Here is a 13876-nt window from a genome sequence, read left to right as displayed (position 1 = left end):
GCCTTCCAGATAGTATTTCTTGTTTTAGGTGTGGGTTGCTTTGCATGTTTTGTTATTCATTAATCTTCCTTCTCTTAGGGGAGTCCTTTCGTTTCCTCTTCAAACCATATGTTTGGTGGTAGCGCATTTTGTAAACGTGCAGCCTGTCACATATAGTTCTTATAAAGAGAATTATATTATATTGGCATCTTGTATTCTTAAAAAGAACAGCTGTTACTTCATTTAAACTGTTTAAAATAGAATTTTTTGACACACGTGGGTTAGTTTGTAAATATGGGAGAGCTTTCCTTTTTTGTACTCCCTATGCAGGGTGTCCTGTATGTTAATCAAACTCCTGAATGTTTTGAGTTTTATGCTATATGCTAAAGATTCTGTAAACACATGTAGCTTTGATTTTAAAGGAATGCTGTCTACTTAAAAATCCTATAAGAGACAAATGTCCACATCTATGTTGAAAATAACACCTTCCAGCAGTTTCCAAACTTTATTGGTTCACGTACCGTCTTTAAATTGTTGTGAAGTGAATTGATGAAACATCAAGCTCATATATCACCAGTGGATGTACTACAGTTTGGGAACTCCTGCTTAGATTAAAACTGAAAGAATGTCTTAAGGTTTACTTTAGCGTTTGTGACTTTGTTTAATTCTTGCATTTTTCCTGGCTTCAACAAAAAAAGACAATTTCATTTTCACTCTACTACTTCACTTGGACAATAAGTTAGGAATTAAAATTTTAACTGGAACAAAATGAAGTAAGAAAACATTGAAAGGGCAGTTTTGATTTTGCATCAGATGACTGTTAACTGGATTCATTCTTTGAGAGATTTGGGGTAAAATTTTTAAGTGTGCGTAATTGACTCAGGAGCTAAGTTCTACCAAAAGTCAGTAGGATTTAGGACCCTAAGTGCCTTCAATACTTTTGAAAAGTTTAAGCTTTTATTCTAAAAAAGAGGAATTTGCATTAAAATTGACGTTTCAACTAGTTTCAGCTAACAATTTGACAGTGTCTACAAAAATCATTCAAAGTGATATGTAATTTAAGCCACATGGACATTTATAACGAATTAAAAGTTTAGTGTGGTGTGAATTATTTGCTACCTTTGCTGAAGAAAATATTCCGTGTAGTGGACCATTTTTTCCAATAAGGCATGTTAAATAAATGTATACGTCTCACAATAAGAAATTTTTCTCCATGAATGAATAATAACTGATAATTGTGTACAGTCTTGTAGCAATGTTTGTACCAGGATATTAGAGAAGGTAGGTAAGGTAATATCTTTATTGAACCAACTTCTGTTGGTGAGGGAGACAAGCTTGAGCTTTCACAGAGCTCAGAAGCTTCTTTAAGCAACAGAAGTTGGTCCAATAAAAGGATACCTCTCCCACCCTATCTGATCATTTTTATCGGAGAGACATGTGGATGAAAAGGACCTAGGGGTTACAGTGGACAAGAAGCTGGATATGAGTCAACAGTGGGCCCTTGTTGCCAAGAAGGCTAACGGCATTTTGGGCTGTATAAGTAGGGGCATTGCCAGCAGATCGAGGGAAGTGATCATTTCCCTCTATTCGGCATTGGTGAGGCCTCATCTGAAGCACTGAATCCAGTTTTGGGCCCCACACTACAAGAAGGATGTGAAAAAATTGGAAAGAGTCCATCAGAGGGCAACAAAAATGATTAGGGGGCTGGAGCACATGACTTATGAGGAGAGGCTGAGGGACCTGGGATTGTTTAGTCTGCAGAAGAAAAGAATGAGGGGGGATTTGATAGCTGTTTTCAACTATCTGAAAGGGGGTTCCAAAGAGGATGGATCTAGACTGTTCTCAGTGGTAGCAGATGACGGAACAAGGAGTAATGGTCTCAAGTTGCAGTGGGGGAGGTTTAGGTTGGATATTAGGAAAAATCTTTTTCACTAGGAGGATGGTGAAGCACTGGAATGGGTTACCTAGGGAGGTGGTGGAATCTCTTTGCTTAGAAGTTTTTAAGGCCAGGCTTGACGAAGGCCTGGCTGGGATGATTTAGTTGGGGATTGGTCCTGCTTTGAGCAGGAGGTTGGACTAGATGACCTCCTGAGTTCCCTTCCAACCCTGATATTCTATGATTCTATTATCAAGATTAAGAACAAGGGCTACCATAGACAAAGTAAAGAGTGCAAATAACTTGATGGACACTCCCTCATTGGCTTTGACCTTTATGCTATTTTGTTGAGTGATGTTTTTGGCAAGTCTTTTTTCACTTCCTTTCCATCTCTTTATTTTGTCTTCACTTTGAAGTCATCTTTATCCACAAGGCCATCGCACAGCTATACTATGAAGGTCTCCATTTTCAGGCTTGGCCTGGAGACTCTGGTTTTTAGAAGTACTAATGTAAAACTGGAAAGCTAAGATCATTAACGTCTTCCACACCATGATTTCAGTCCCTTGGGATGTGCAATCTGGCTATATTTTTTCTAGTTTTGAAGATACAGGTCTTGACTCTAGACCAAATGTGCTTCCTTCAAAAACACAGAAAGCTTTGAACAGCTCTATGCAGTATAGCTGCTGCAGCAGCTATTAGTCTGCTGGAAAAGTCCCTGTCTTCAACATTAACTGGTCAGCATGTATCTTATTAGCATAAGGATTACCAGACAATGGGATTCATAGATTCATGGACACTAGGACTAGAAGGGACCTCGAGAGGTCATCGAGTCCAGTCCCCTGCCCTCATGGCAGGACCAAATACTGTCTAGACCGTCCCTGATAGACATTTATCTAACCTACTCTTAAATATCTCCAGACATGGAGATTCCACAACCTCCCTAAGCAATTTATTCCAGTGTTTAACTACCCTGACAGTTAGGAACTTTTTCCTAATGTCCAACCTAAATCTCCCTTGCTGCAGTTTAAGTCCGTTGCTTCTTGTTCTATCATTAGAGCCTAAGGTGAACAAGTTTTCTCCCTCCTCCTGATGACACCCTTTTAGATACCTGAAAACTGCTATCATGTCCCCTCTCAGTCTTCTCTTTTCCAAACTAAACAAACCCAATTCTTTCAGCCTTCCTTCATAGGTCATGTTCTCAAGACCTTTAATCATTCTTGTTGCTCTTCTCTGGACCCTCTCCAATTTCTCCACATCTTTCTGGAAATGCGGTGCCCAGAACTGGACACAATACTCCAGTTGAGGCTAACCAGCGCAGAGTAGAGTGGAAGAATGACTTCTCATGTCTTGTTTACAACACACCTGTTAATGCATCCCAGAATCACGTTTGCTTTTTTGGCAACAGTATCACACTGTTGACTCATAGTTAGCTTGTGGTCCACTATGACCCCTAGATCTCTCTCTGCCATACTCCTTCCTAGACAGTCTCTTTCCATTCTGTATGTGTGAAACTGATTGTTCCTTCCTAAGTGGAGCACTTTGCATTTGTCTTTATTGAACTTCATCCAGTTTACCTCAGACAATTTCTCCCGTTTGTCCAGATCATTTTGAATTTTGACCCTGTCCTCCAAAGCAGTTGCAAATCCCTCCCAGTTTGGTATCGTCTGCAAACTTAATAAGCATACTTTCTATGCCAACATCTAAGTCGTTGATGAAGATATTGAACAGAGCCAGTCCCAAAACAGACCCCTGCGGAACCCCACTTGTTATACCTTTCCAGCAGGATAGGGAGCCATTAATAACTACTCTCTGAGTACGGTTATCCAGCCAGTTATGCACCCACCTTATAATAGCCCATCTAAATTATATTTGCCTAGTTTATCGATAAGGATATCATGCTAGACCGTATCAAATGCCTTACTAAAGTCTAGGTATACCACATCCACCGCTTCTCCCTTATCCACATGACTCATTATCCTATCAAAGAAAGCTATCAGATTGGTTTGACACGATTTGTTCTTTACAAATCCATGGTGGCTATTCCCTATTACCGTACCACCTTCCAAGTGTTTGCAGATGATTTCCTTAATTACTTGCTCCATTATCTTCCCTGGCACAGAAGTTAAACTAACTGGTCTGTAGTTTCCTGGGTTGTTTTTATTTCCCTTTTTGTAGATTGGCACTATATTTGCCCTTTTCCAGTCTTCTGAGTCTCTCCCGTCTCCCATGACTTTCCAAAGATAATAGCTAGAGGCTCAGATACCTCCTCTATTAACTCCTTGAGTATTCTAGGATGCATTTCATCAGGCCCTGGTGACTTGCAGGCATCTAACTTTTCTAAGTGATTTTTAACTTGCTCTTTTTTTATTTTATCTTCTAAACCTACCCCTTTCCCATAAGCATTCACTATGTTAGACATTCCTTCAGACTTCTCAGTGAAGACCGAAACAAAGAAGTCATTAAGCATCTCTGCCATTTCCAAGTTTCCTGTTACTGTTTCTCCTTCCTTACTGAGCAGTGGGCCTACCCTGTCCTTGGTCTTCCTCTTGCTTCTAATGTATTGATAAAAAGTCTTCTTGTTTCCCTTTATTCCCATAGCTAGTTTGAGCTCATTTTGTGCCTTTGCCTTTCTAATCTTGCCCCTGCATTCCTGTGTTATTTGCCTATATTCATCCTTTGTAGGATACGTAGGCTATATCCTTATGAAGAATGTAGCATCAAAGTACTTTTAGTAAGCCCATATTTTGTTAGGATGATGCATGGAACACACTGGAACCCATGCAATAAACACTGATAATGCAAGAGATTAAATTCACACCACTGAATTATCAAATCCTACCAAACGAGAAACTGCTCATCCCTAGTAGATTGCTGCTGTCATGACTGAATGAAGTTATTGCTTCACAATGGCAGCTTAGGGAGCAGTTATCACCATTCTGGCAACCCAAGGGAAACTACTGCTCCTTTGATGGTCGAATAGGGGCTGCTTTTCATAGGGCAGGAAAACAGAAAGGGAAGGAAGGAAGAAAGTAATTTTTAAAATGTGGATCCAAATACTATATGTATTATATTTAGGCTGTCAAGCGATTAAAAAGATTAAGTGCACAGTTAAACAATATAATACCATTTATTTTAAATATTTTTGGATATTAAATATATTTTCAAATATATTAATTTCAATTATACCACAGAATACAAAGTGTATAGTGCTTACTTTATATTTATTTTTGATTGAAAAATATTTTGTTTTTACAGTGCAAATATTTGTAATTCACCTCATACAAGTACTATAGTGCAATCTATAATGAAAGTTGAACTTACAAATGTAGAATTACACCTCTACCTCGATAGAACGCTGTCCTCGGGAGCCAAAAATTCATACTGCGTTATAGGTGAAACCGCGTTATATCGAACTTGCTTTGATCCACCTGAGTGCGCAGCCTCTCCCCCCCCCGGAGCACTGCTTTACCGTGTTATATCTGAATTCGTGTTATATCGGGTCGCGTTATATCGAGGTAGAGGTGTATATAAAAAAGCTGCATTCAACAATAAAACAATATAACACTTTAAAGCCTACAAGTCCACTCAGTCCTACTTCTTATCCTGCCAATCACTATAACAAATAAGTTTGTTTACATTGACGGGAGATACTGCTGCCTGCTTCTTGTTTACAATGTCACCTGAAAGTGAGAACAGGTTGTTCACATGGCACTTTTGTAGCCAGATATGCTAAACATTTGTATGCCTGTTCCATGCTTCGGCCACTATTCCAGAGGACATACTTCCATGCTGATGATGCTCATTAAAAAAATAATGCGTCAATTAAATTTGTGAATGTACTCCTTGGGAGGAGAATTGTATGTCCCCTGCTCTGTTTTACCCACATTCTGCATATATTTCATATTATAGCGGTCTCGGATGATGACACAGCACATGTTCGTTTTAAGAACACTTTCACAGCAGATTTGACAAAACGCAAAGAAGGTATCGATGTGAGATTTCTAAAAATAGCTACAGCACTTGACCCCTGGTTTAAGAATCTGAAATGCCATCCAAAATCTGAGAGTGACAGGGTGTGGAGCATGCTTTTAGAAGTCTTCAAAGAGCAACACTCCGATGCGGAAACTACAGAACCCAAACTACCAAAAAAAGAAAACGAACCTTCTGCTGGTGGCATCTGACTCAGATGATGAAAACGAACATGCGTCAGTCTGCACTGCTTTGGATCGTTATCAAGCAGAACCCATCATCAGCATGGAAGCATGTCCTCTGGAAGGGTGGTAGGAATCTTTAACTCATCTGGCACATGAATATCTTGCGACGCCAGCTACAACAGTGCCATGTGAACACCTGTTCTCACTTTCAGGTGATATTGTAAACAAGAAGCAGGCCGCAGTATCTCCCGTCAATGTAAACAAACTTGTTTGTTACAGTGATTGTCAGAATAAGTAGTAGGACTATGTGGACTTGTAGGCTGTAAAGTTTTAGACTGTTTTGTTTTTGAGTGCAGTTATGTAACCAAAAAAACCCCCAAAACCCTACATTTGTAAGTTACACTTTCATGATAAAGAGATTGCACTTCAATACTTGTATGAGGTGAATTGAAAAATACTATTTCTTTTGTTTATGATTTTTACAGTGCATATATTTGTAATAAAAAATATAAAGTGAGCACTGTGCACTTTGTATTCTGTGTTGTAATTGAAATCAATATTGAAAATGTAGAAAACCATCCAAATATATTTAATAAATTTCAATTGGTATTCTATTGTTATAAGTGCAATTAATATAATTAGGGCTGTCAATTGCAGTTGACTCACGCGATTAATTTTTGAGTTAATCACAATTTAAAAAATTAGAAACTTTAAATTGAACTAATTCCATCTCCAAAGTGATGACTGTCCAAATCACTTTAACTTTGCTTTTGTAGCTTGAACCCTAAGCAGAAGAAATCTGAAACAGAACTGTAGATCTGTAATTCGCAGTTGCCAGTTGTGGATGGATGGCTAGATAACAAGAGAAAGGACTAAAGAATTTGGCCCACTATGTTTAAAATCTGACTAGAAGAGTCCTTTTACAGGATCAAACAGTAACTATTAAGATTTGCTATGTATGTATGTGCAGGGCTGCTTATAGAATTTTAGAAGAGTTACAGTAGTTGTCAAATAATGACTTTTTAGTGAGAGCTGGTACCACACCATAGTATGTGAGATGTGGTGAGTACAGGGACAGTCTGCACCAACAGGAGTATCTGGTGTGGGACAATAACTGCTGGTAAATTGATGTATCCACTGCATTTACCCATCAAATAAATATAAGTGCTCCTGTTAACTCCTGCTTGACAAATTCTAATGGGCTGGCCAAAAGTTTGTATGATAATGGTTTCCCATGTGAGATGCTAGCTCAGTCAGTGAAGGTGGAGATGCTACTCTGATGGCCCCTATAGCCAGCTTGAAAGTGGTGATGGCACACTTCCCAGAGGGAGCCACATGTCTAGCTCTTCATGACTGGGAGGATGATTTATTATTTGTATTACCATTGCACCCAGGGTCTCCATTCACCTCATTGTGCTAGATGCTTTACAAATTCAGAATAAGATGATTTTCTATCCTAAGAGGCTTACAATCTAACGATAAGACAGGAGACAGATGACATAGATGGAGTATAACTCAACAATGAGACAGTATTGGTCCTCATGATAACCAGTGCACTCTGTACACTAGAAGCCTAGCTTGTCAAGGGCTTTGTTAGCATCACAGCAAAAGACACTTGAAGAGATTTGAATAAAGGATAACAGTTGTGGATATTTGTGGGGAACACTGCCCAATAGCAAGGGGCAACATGAAAGAAAGCACTAAGGTGTTTGTTTGAAAATGTAACCAGTGGGCAGTGGAAGATAGCATCATGGGCCAATTGCAGGCAGGGGCGGCTCTGGGGTTTTTGCCGCCCCAAGCACGGTGGTTTGCCTGCGGAGGGTCCGCTGGTTCTGCGGCTTCGGAGGACTGCCGAAGCTGCGGGACCAGCAGACCCTCCGCAGGCATGCCTGTGGGAAGTCCATTGAAGCTGTGGGACCAGCGGACCCTCCGCAGGCAAGTCGCTGAGGGCAGCCTGCCTGCCGCCCTCGTGGCGCCGGCAGAGCGCCCCCCCGCGGCTTGCCGCTTTAAGCATGAACTTGGTGTGCTGGGGCCTGGAGCTGCCCCTGATTGCAGGTGAGCATTGGCAGCTCGATAGTAAATAAGAGACAATTGATAGCATGGGGCTTGACCGTGAAGGGTCTTAAAGTAACTACAAGCAGCTTATGTTTGATTTAATAAAGAAGAGGGAACCAGTGGAGGGATTCAGAGAGAGAAGGGTGACATGATCAGGTGACAGGCTTGGGGCAGAGATCTTAGCAGCAACATTCTGAATGGATACGAGTAGGGAAAGATTGCATTTGTCAAGTCCAGAGAGAAGGATGTTGCAGTAACGAGACAAGAATTTTAGCTGCATGGATGGATAGGAAAGGCTGCATCTTAGATGTTACACAGAAACCATGAGCAAGATTTAGCTATAAACAAGATGTAAGGACCAATTTGTAGATGATCCCCAGGTACACACCTGAGTAACAGGCAGGATGGTGCCTGATGTCCAGAGTGGTTGAGAAAAGACTAGCAGGGAAGGCTTGGGCAGGAAAATTAGGAGCTGTGTTTTAGCCATGTTTAGCTTGAGCTGGTGGCTAGATATTCACAAGAAAGTGTCAGAGACAGCCCAAGAGTTTAGGTTGGGCAGGAGACAACAGGCCTGGAGTAGGGAGGTAGATCTGAGGTATCAGCATAAAGATAGCAGTTTAATATTGTGCTTGCAGATGACATTACCCAAAGATAAGTGTACAACACAGTCACCTTGAATGAGGGATAAAGTAAAGGGCCGCTGATGCATATCCAACCCAAGTGATCTGACAATCTAAAATATTTTTATAAATATGGGCTCAGATCACTCAATTACAGCCCAGGAGTTCACTGTGCAATTCTACACAGGGTTATAAAAACAGCCTTTGCAGTCTCTGGATGATCTTTTGGCATAGTTTAGGACAGTTTACAGACCCCGGGGGCCCTTTCACAGCCACATATCATTGAAGCAGAGGATAGCCAGAGCTACAATGCCATGACGATACCCCTTACACTGGCAACAGGGAGGATGTAGGACTTGCTATGTCAGCTCTGTACAATGGAAGAATATCATGCACCATGATGATCTAGTCGTGTCTAGCTATGCTGAATTTAAGGCCAAAATATGCCAGCAATGCAGCTGCTTTGCACTGTACCTTAGGATCTGGTGCATATTCATAATTCTGCACTACTATGATGACACATTAGTGATATTGTGAACTGACAAGTTAAAGAGATCCAAGCATGAGCTAAAGGCAAAGATTATGACTTACATGTCAGGTTAAAGATAAGTACTGATTATTCAAAATAAGTTACTCTCTTGATTTTCAGATATGACAAAGGCTTTTTATCTTAATGTTGAAGGATTTTAGGACTAATTATGTAAACATGAAACCTGCCTGCACAGAAGTGATTTTTATACCTTCTTAGAAAGAGTACAGTAACATCCTATTTTAGAAATATGTGGTTGTTTGAAAAAATAATTCCTTATTTCTAAATGAAAGTGGAGTCATTTGCACTCCTAGGATGTTGTAAATTAGTATCTTGGTTTATTGTAGAAGATTGATATATTAATATAACAAGTACTGTATATGACTTACAGGTTTTAAATGCACAGAGAGCTGGATACAAGGCAGCTATAGTTCACAATGTTGATTCTGATGACCTGATTAGCATGGGATCCAACGACAGTAAGTACAGGTATCACTTCTCTCCTATTTGAAAGTTATTCCACCCACTATAGTATATGGTATTAACTTCAGTTTATTATGATCAGGAGTTCCCCTTGTTTTAATGTATTTAAGATGGTAGAAGTTGCTATGTGCATGTATGTGCATGCTTTATATGGTATTTGCACCATTATGGTGTTTGTGTTCTGTGCAAGCATTGTTCTGTCTATTCTCCTTGTTGAAATTTTGGTTCAGCTTTTCCATGGAAGTCAAGTGGTTAAAATTTATGAGCAAGAAGAATGTGATTGGCCCAATAAACCTCTAGGATGATGTCAGTTCTCTTTTGTTATTACTGAAATAGGAATATGGCAAAAAAAAGTTACTGCTGCTCCATGGGATGAGGATCCAAAACATATTGTAATTTTTGGGTAGGGAGTCTTTTCATGCTCACTGTTCTTTGCACAGCTGTCTGTTCACCTAAATAACCCCCAAAGGATTATACATGTACATGTATAATTTTTCACTGGAATAAATGAAGGTATTCCCAAAACATAGCATACAAGAGATAAGATTCTAGTGTTTACTGTTTTCATATACGTTCATTAATTAGTAAGTTGAGAACATATTTGCAAGGTGGCTGAAATGTCAGTTTCTTCTTTTGGTATGTATTTCAGTGTTTAATGAGAAAGTGTTCATGTGATTTACTGTTAAGGATTTAAAATGTTCTTTATCTCTAAAGTAGCACACTGCCACATAATCCCACTGTTGCCAAGAAAAAGTATTCAATGTCTACTATTGCATATTTTGGATAGATACCAAATATTGGTTCTGTCTTTAGTGCTGTTAGTTTTCTGTGATATTTTGATCCTTTTCCTTCACTTTTCTTCAACTGATTGAGTACTGAACAGGGACATAACTGTGAACAAACACTATTTCCAAATAAAGAGACACCTTTCAGTGAACTGAGAAATTCACTTTCAACAGACAAAACACTAAATTGTGGGAAAGCTGTGTGAAGTGTTCTCAGTGAAATCCCCAAGCTTGTGATGCTTGCTTGGTTTCAAGTTTAGTTATAAACTCAAAATGCAAGAGAAGTTTGCAAGAAACCTTTGGAACAGTTTCAAGTAACCACGGGCCGTTATATGTTTTTTGCATTGCACTCAGAAAAGTATGATTCCACATAGTTTCTTTGGAAAACCTGAACACTTTGATGTCAACCAAATTTCACTGGAACTTTGGATTCATTCAGCCTTGAAACTTAAAGTCACACGTGCAAACCCACATGAACTGAAACCAAGTAAGATGTTCCCCAGGAGTCCTGGGAAGCAAACCCAGACACTTCACACAGCTTTAGTTAATACATAAATGAAGCCTGTGTTGTTAGCTGCCCTATATTTTGCACCTCTCTTTTAGTATGTACCTTTATATATTTGCTTTTATGGCAGCCTGTAGTTATAGTTATGGCACAGGACTGGGAGTCAGGCCTGAAGTGTCAAACTGAGGATCCAAAATTAGAGTCTGCAAACTACGGCCTCCGGGCCAGATCCGTCCCATCAGGGCTTTGGATCTTGCCCGCGGGATTGCCACTCCCATGGTGCTGTGGGCCCCACGCTGCTGCTGGAAGCAACCAGCACCATGTCCCTGTGGCCCCTGGGGGAGGGAGGGCAGAGGGCTCCATGCGCTGCCCTTGCCTCCAGGCACCGCTCCCCGCAGCTCCCATTGGCCAGGAATGGGGAACCGCAGCCAATGGGAGCTTTGGGGGAGGTACCTGCAGGGGACGGCAGCTGCGGAGTCCTCTGACCCACTCCCCCAGGGGCAGCAGGGATGTGGTGCCAACCGCTTCTGGGAGCGGCATGGCACAGGGCCAGGACAGCCAGGGAACCTGTCTTAGCCCTGCTGCGTGCCACTGCCACTCCGGAGCTGCTCCAGGTAAGCGGCACTGGGCCAAAGCCCACACCCCGAACCCCTCCTAGACCTCAATCCCTGCTGCACCTCTCCTTTGCCCCAACCCCCTGCCCTGAGCCCTCTTGTACATTTCACACTCCTCCTGCGCCCCAACCCCTGCCCTGAGCCCCCTGCCGCACCCCTCCTGCACCCCAACCCCCCTGTTGCACTCTGCACCCCCTCCTGCATCCTAACTCCCGCCCTGAGCACCTGCCACATCCTTCCTGCCCCCCAACCCTCTGTCCTGAGCCCCCTCCCACACTCCGCACCCCCTCACACACAACAACCTCCTGCTCCAGCCCTACATTCATGGCCCTGCATGCAATTTCCCCACCCAGATGTGGCCCTTGGGCCAAAAAGTTTGTCCACCCCTGCCCTAACCTTTCTATACTTCTGTGTCTCCATCTGTCAAGTAGGAACTAGTACGTCCCTTTCTCACAAAGCCAAATTCACTGTTGACTTAAGCAGTTGCCACTCCGTTGAATTCAGTGGAATTGAAGCCACTTGGTGAGTTGTTCCTTCTGTGTGTAAGACACATTGAGATGGGCCATAGAGTAGCACAAAATGTATTGTATGGATTTCTTGAGTTGGTAGAGCTCTAAAAAGTTATTTCTATTTCAGATGCACCAGTGACAAAGTGTGCAAAAATGTTATGCAGTTAAAACCTGCCTGTGGAAACCCTTTCCATTTCAAATCATATAATATAGTGTTACTCAAGACCAATATTGTATATTTTCTGAAATAAGATGAAGCACTGTTGAAATGAACCAGTGTAAGTTAGTAGAGCATCTGTATTTTTGTTTCCTCTCTTTCACTTGTTTTTTTTAATACTGGGTGTTCCTCACCTGAGGTCAAGAGAAATGTTGCAAGTTTTTGTGACTGCATTCTGTGACAGGGGGAAAAATAATAATGTTGCTTTCCTTCAATTGGATTTCTTGTGAATAGTGAAGTTGGGCTTGCTCATTCCCTCCTTTCTACTTTTGGACTTTTTCCAGCCTAAAGTCATCTCCACTCCTTCATTTATAGGAAAATGTGGAACATATAGGACCAGATCCTCAGCTGGTATAAGTCAGCATAGCTCCTCCAAGTCAATGAAGCTATGCCAATTTATACCAGCTGCAGTCTGACTATAATTAGTGATGCTTTGGTTAAACTGTAATTTACCAAAGGATTTCTTGTTATCTTAAATATTTTTGAAGAATTATCAGTTGATGTTTGCACAGACAGCAACTCTAAGATACCACTACTAGTAGCGCAGGATATTATTTTGTAGGTGGACACTTTAGTTAACAGAATGTGTTAATTGCATATTGTATACTAAATCTATCTTAGAAGAGGTCTCCACACACTGATTGTCTTTTAAAGAGCCATGAAGACATCATGAGATAGTCTTAATTATTGGTGTGCCCATAGAGACTGAGTTATGTATGTCAGTGCTAGTCTTTTGTTCTTTTTATGAACAGTTGAAGTTTTAAAGAAAATTGATATTCCATCTGTCTTTATTGGTGAGACATCAGCTAATTCACTGAAAGACGAATTCACTTATGAAAAGGGGTAAGTAATTATTTATCTTTTTAAATATGTAACCTAATATGCAGTAATATCATTCCTTGGACTGTTATCACCTCTGTTTATCCTTTACTGAAGATCAATAATTTTTTTCTGGATGAAATCCTGGCCAAACTGAAGTCAATGGAAGGCTTGCCATTGACTTCACTGGGGGCCAGGATTTCACCTTGTATACTTTAAACATCGACTGTCAGATGCTTGATCCCTATGAGATTGTGTGTAAGTATTTTTAAATAAATAGATGCTCTGGCAGAGTGGTCAGTCTAAGAATCTGAAATTGTGAAAAGAAAAAAGAAAATCAGACTTTTCAGTAGCTCTTTAGGCCACAGTTATTCTGACAGGCTGCAGCAAAGATGTAGTTGCTCTTAAGTTTTTAAGTTCTCTTGAAGAATGCGTACTGAATACTATTTATTGAGCCTGTCAGCCTGACCAGTACTTTGGCAAGCTTCTTGGATTTATAAGATATTTGTGGCCACTTTCACATTCTTAAAGGATATTGCACATTAGACGTTCCCTTAGGGGAAGCATCATCTACATTTCACATCCAGCATGTTTACTCAAAATAAAACTCATGTGTTTGTCAAACTGTAATGTATTTAGTATAATTAAAACAATAGTGTAATCACTGATAAAGTTATGCGTTTATGAATTTATGATAAAAACACTCTCTTATTCATACTGATGGTAGGCTG

The 13876-nt window shown here is 40.6% G+C and overlaps 1 protein-coding gene across 1 annotated transcript in view; it reads left to right on the top strand.

Annotated features, from left to right (window-relative positions):
• Positions 1–13876, top strand: part of RNF13 (ring finger protein 13) — a 98512-nt gene that overhangs the window by 50714 nt on the left and 33922 nt on the right. Inside the window, 2 exon segments of the mRNA XM_030574203.1 lie at positions 9605–9692; positions 13079–13169. Coding sequence (XP_030430063.1) covers positions 9605–9692; positions 13079–13169 — 179 coding nt within the window.

The sequence above is a fragment of the Gopherus evgoodei genome, chromosome 9 (genome assembly GCF_007399415.2).
Source record: "Gopherus evgoodei ecotype Sinaloan lineage chromosome 9, rGopEvg1_v1.p, whole genome shotgun sequence".
NCBI classification, from domain to species: Eukaryota; Metazoa; Chordata; order Testudines; family Testudinidae; genus Gopherus; species Gopherus evgoodei.
Note: the sequence above shows the minus strand (reverse complement) of the source record. Positions and strands in the feature narration are given on the sequence as shown.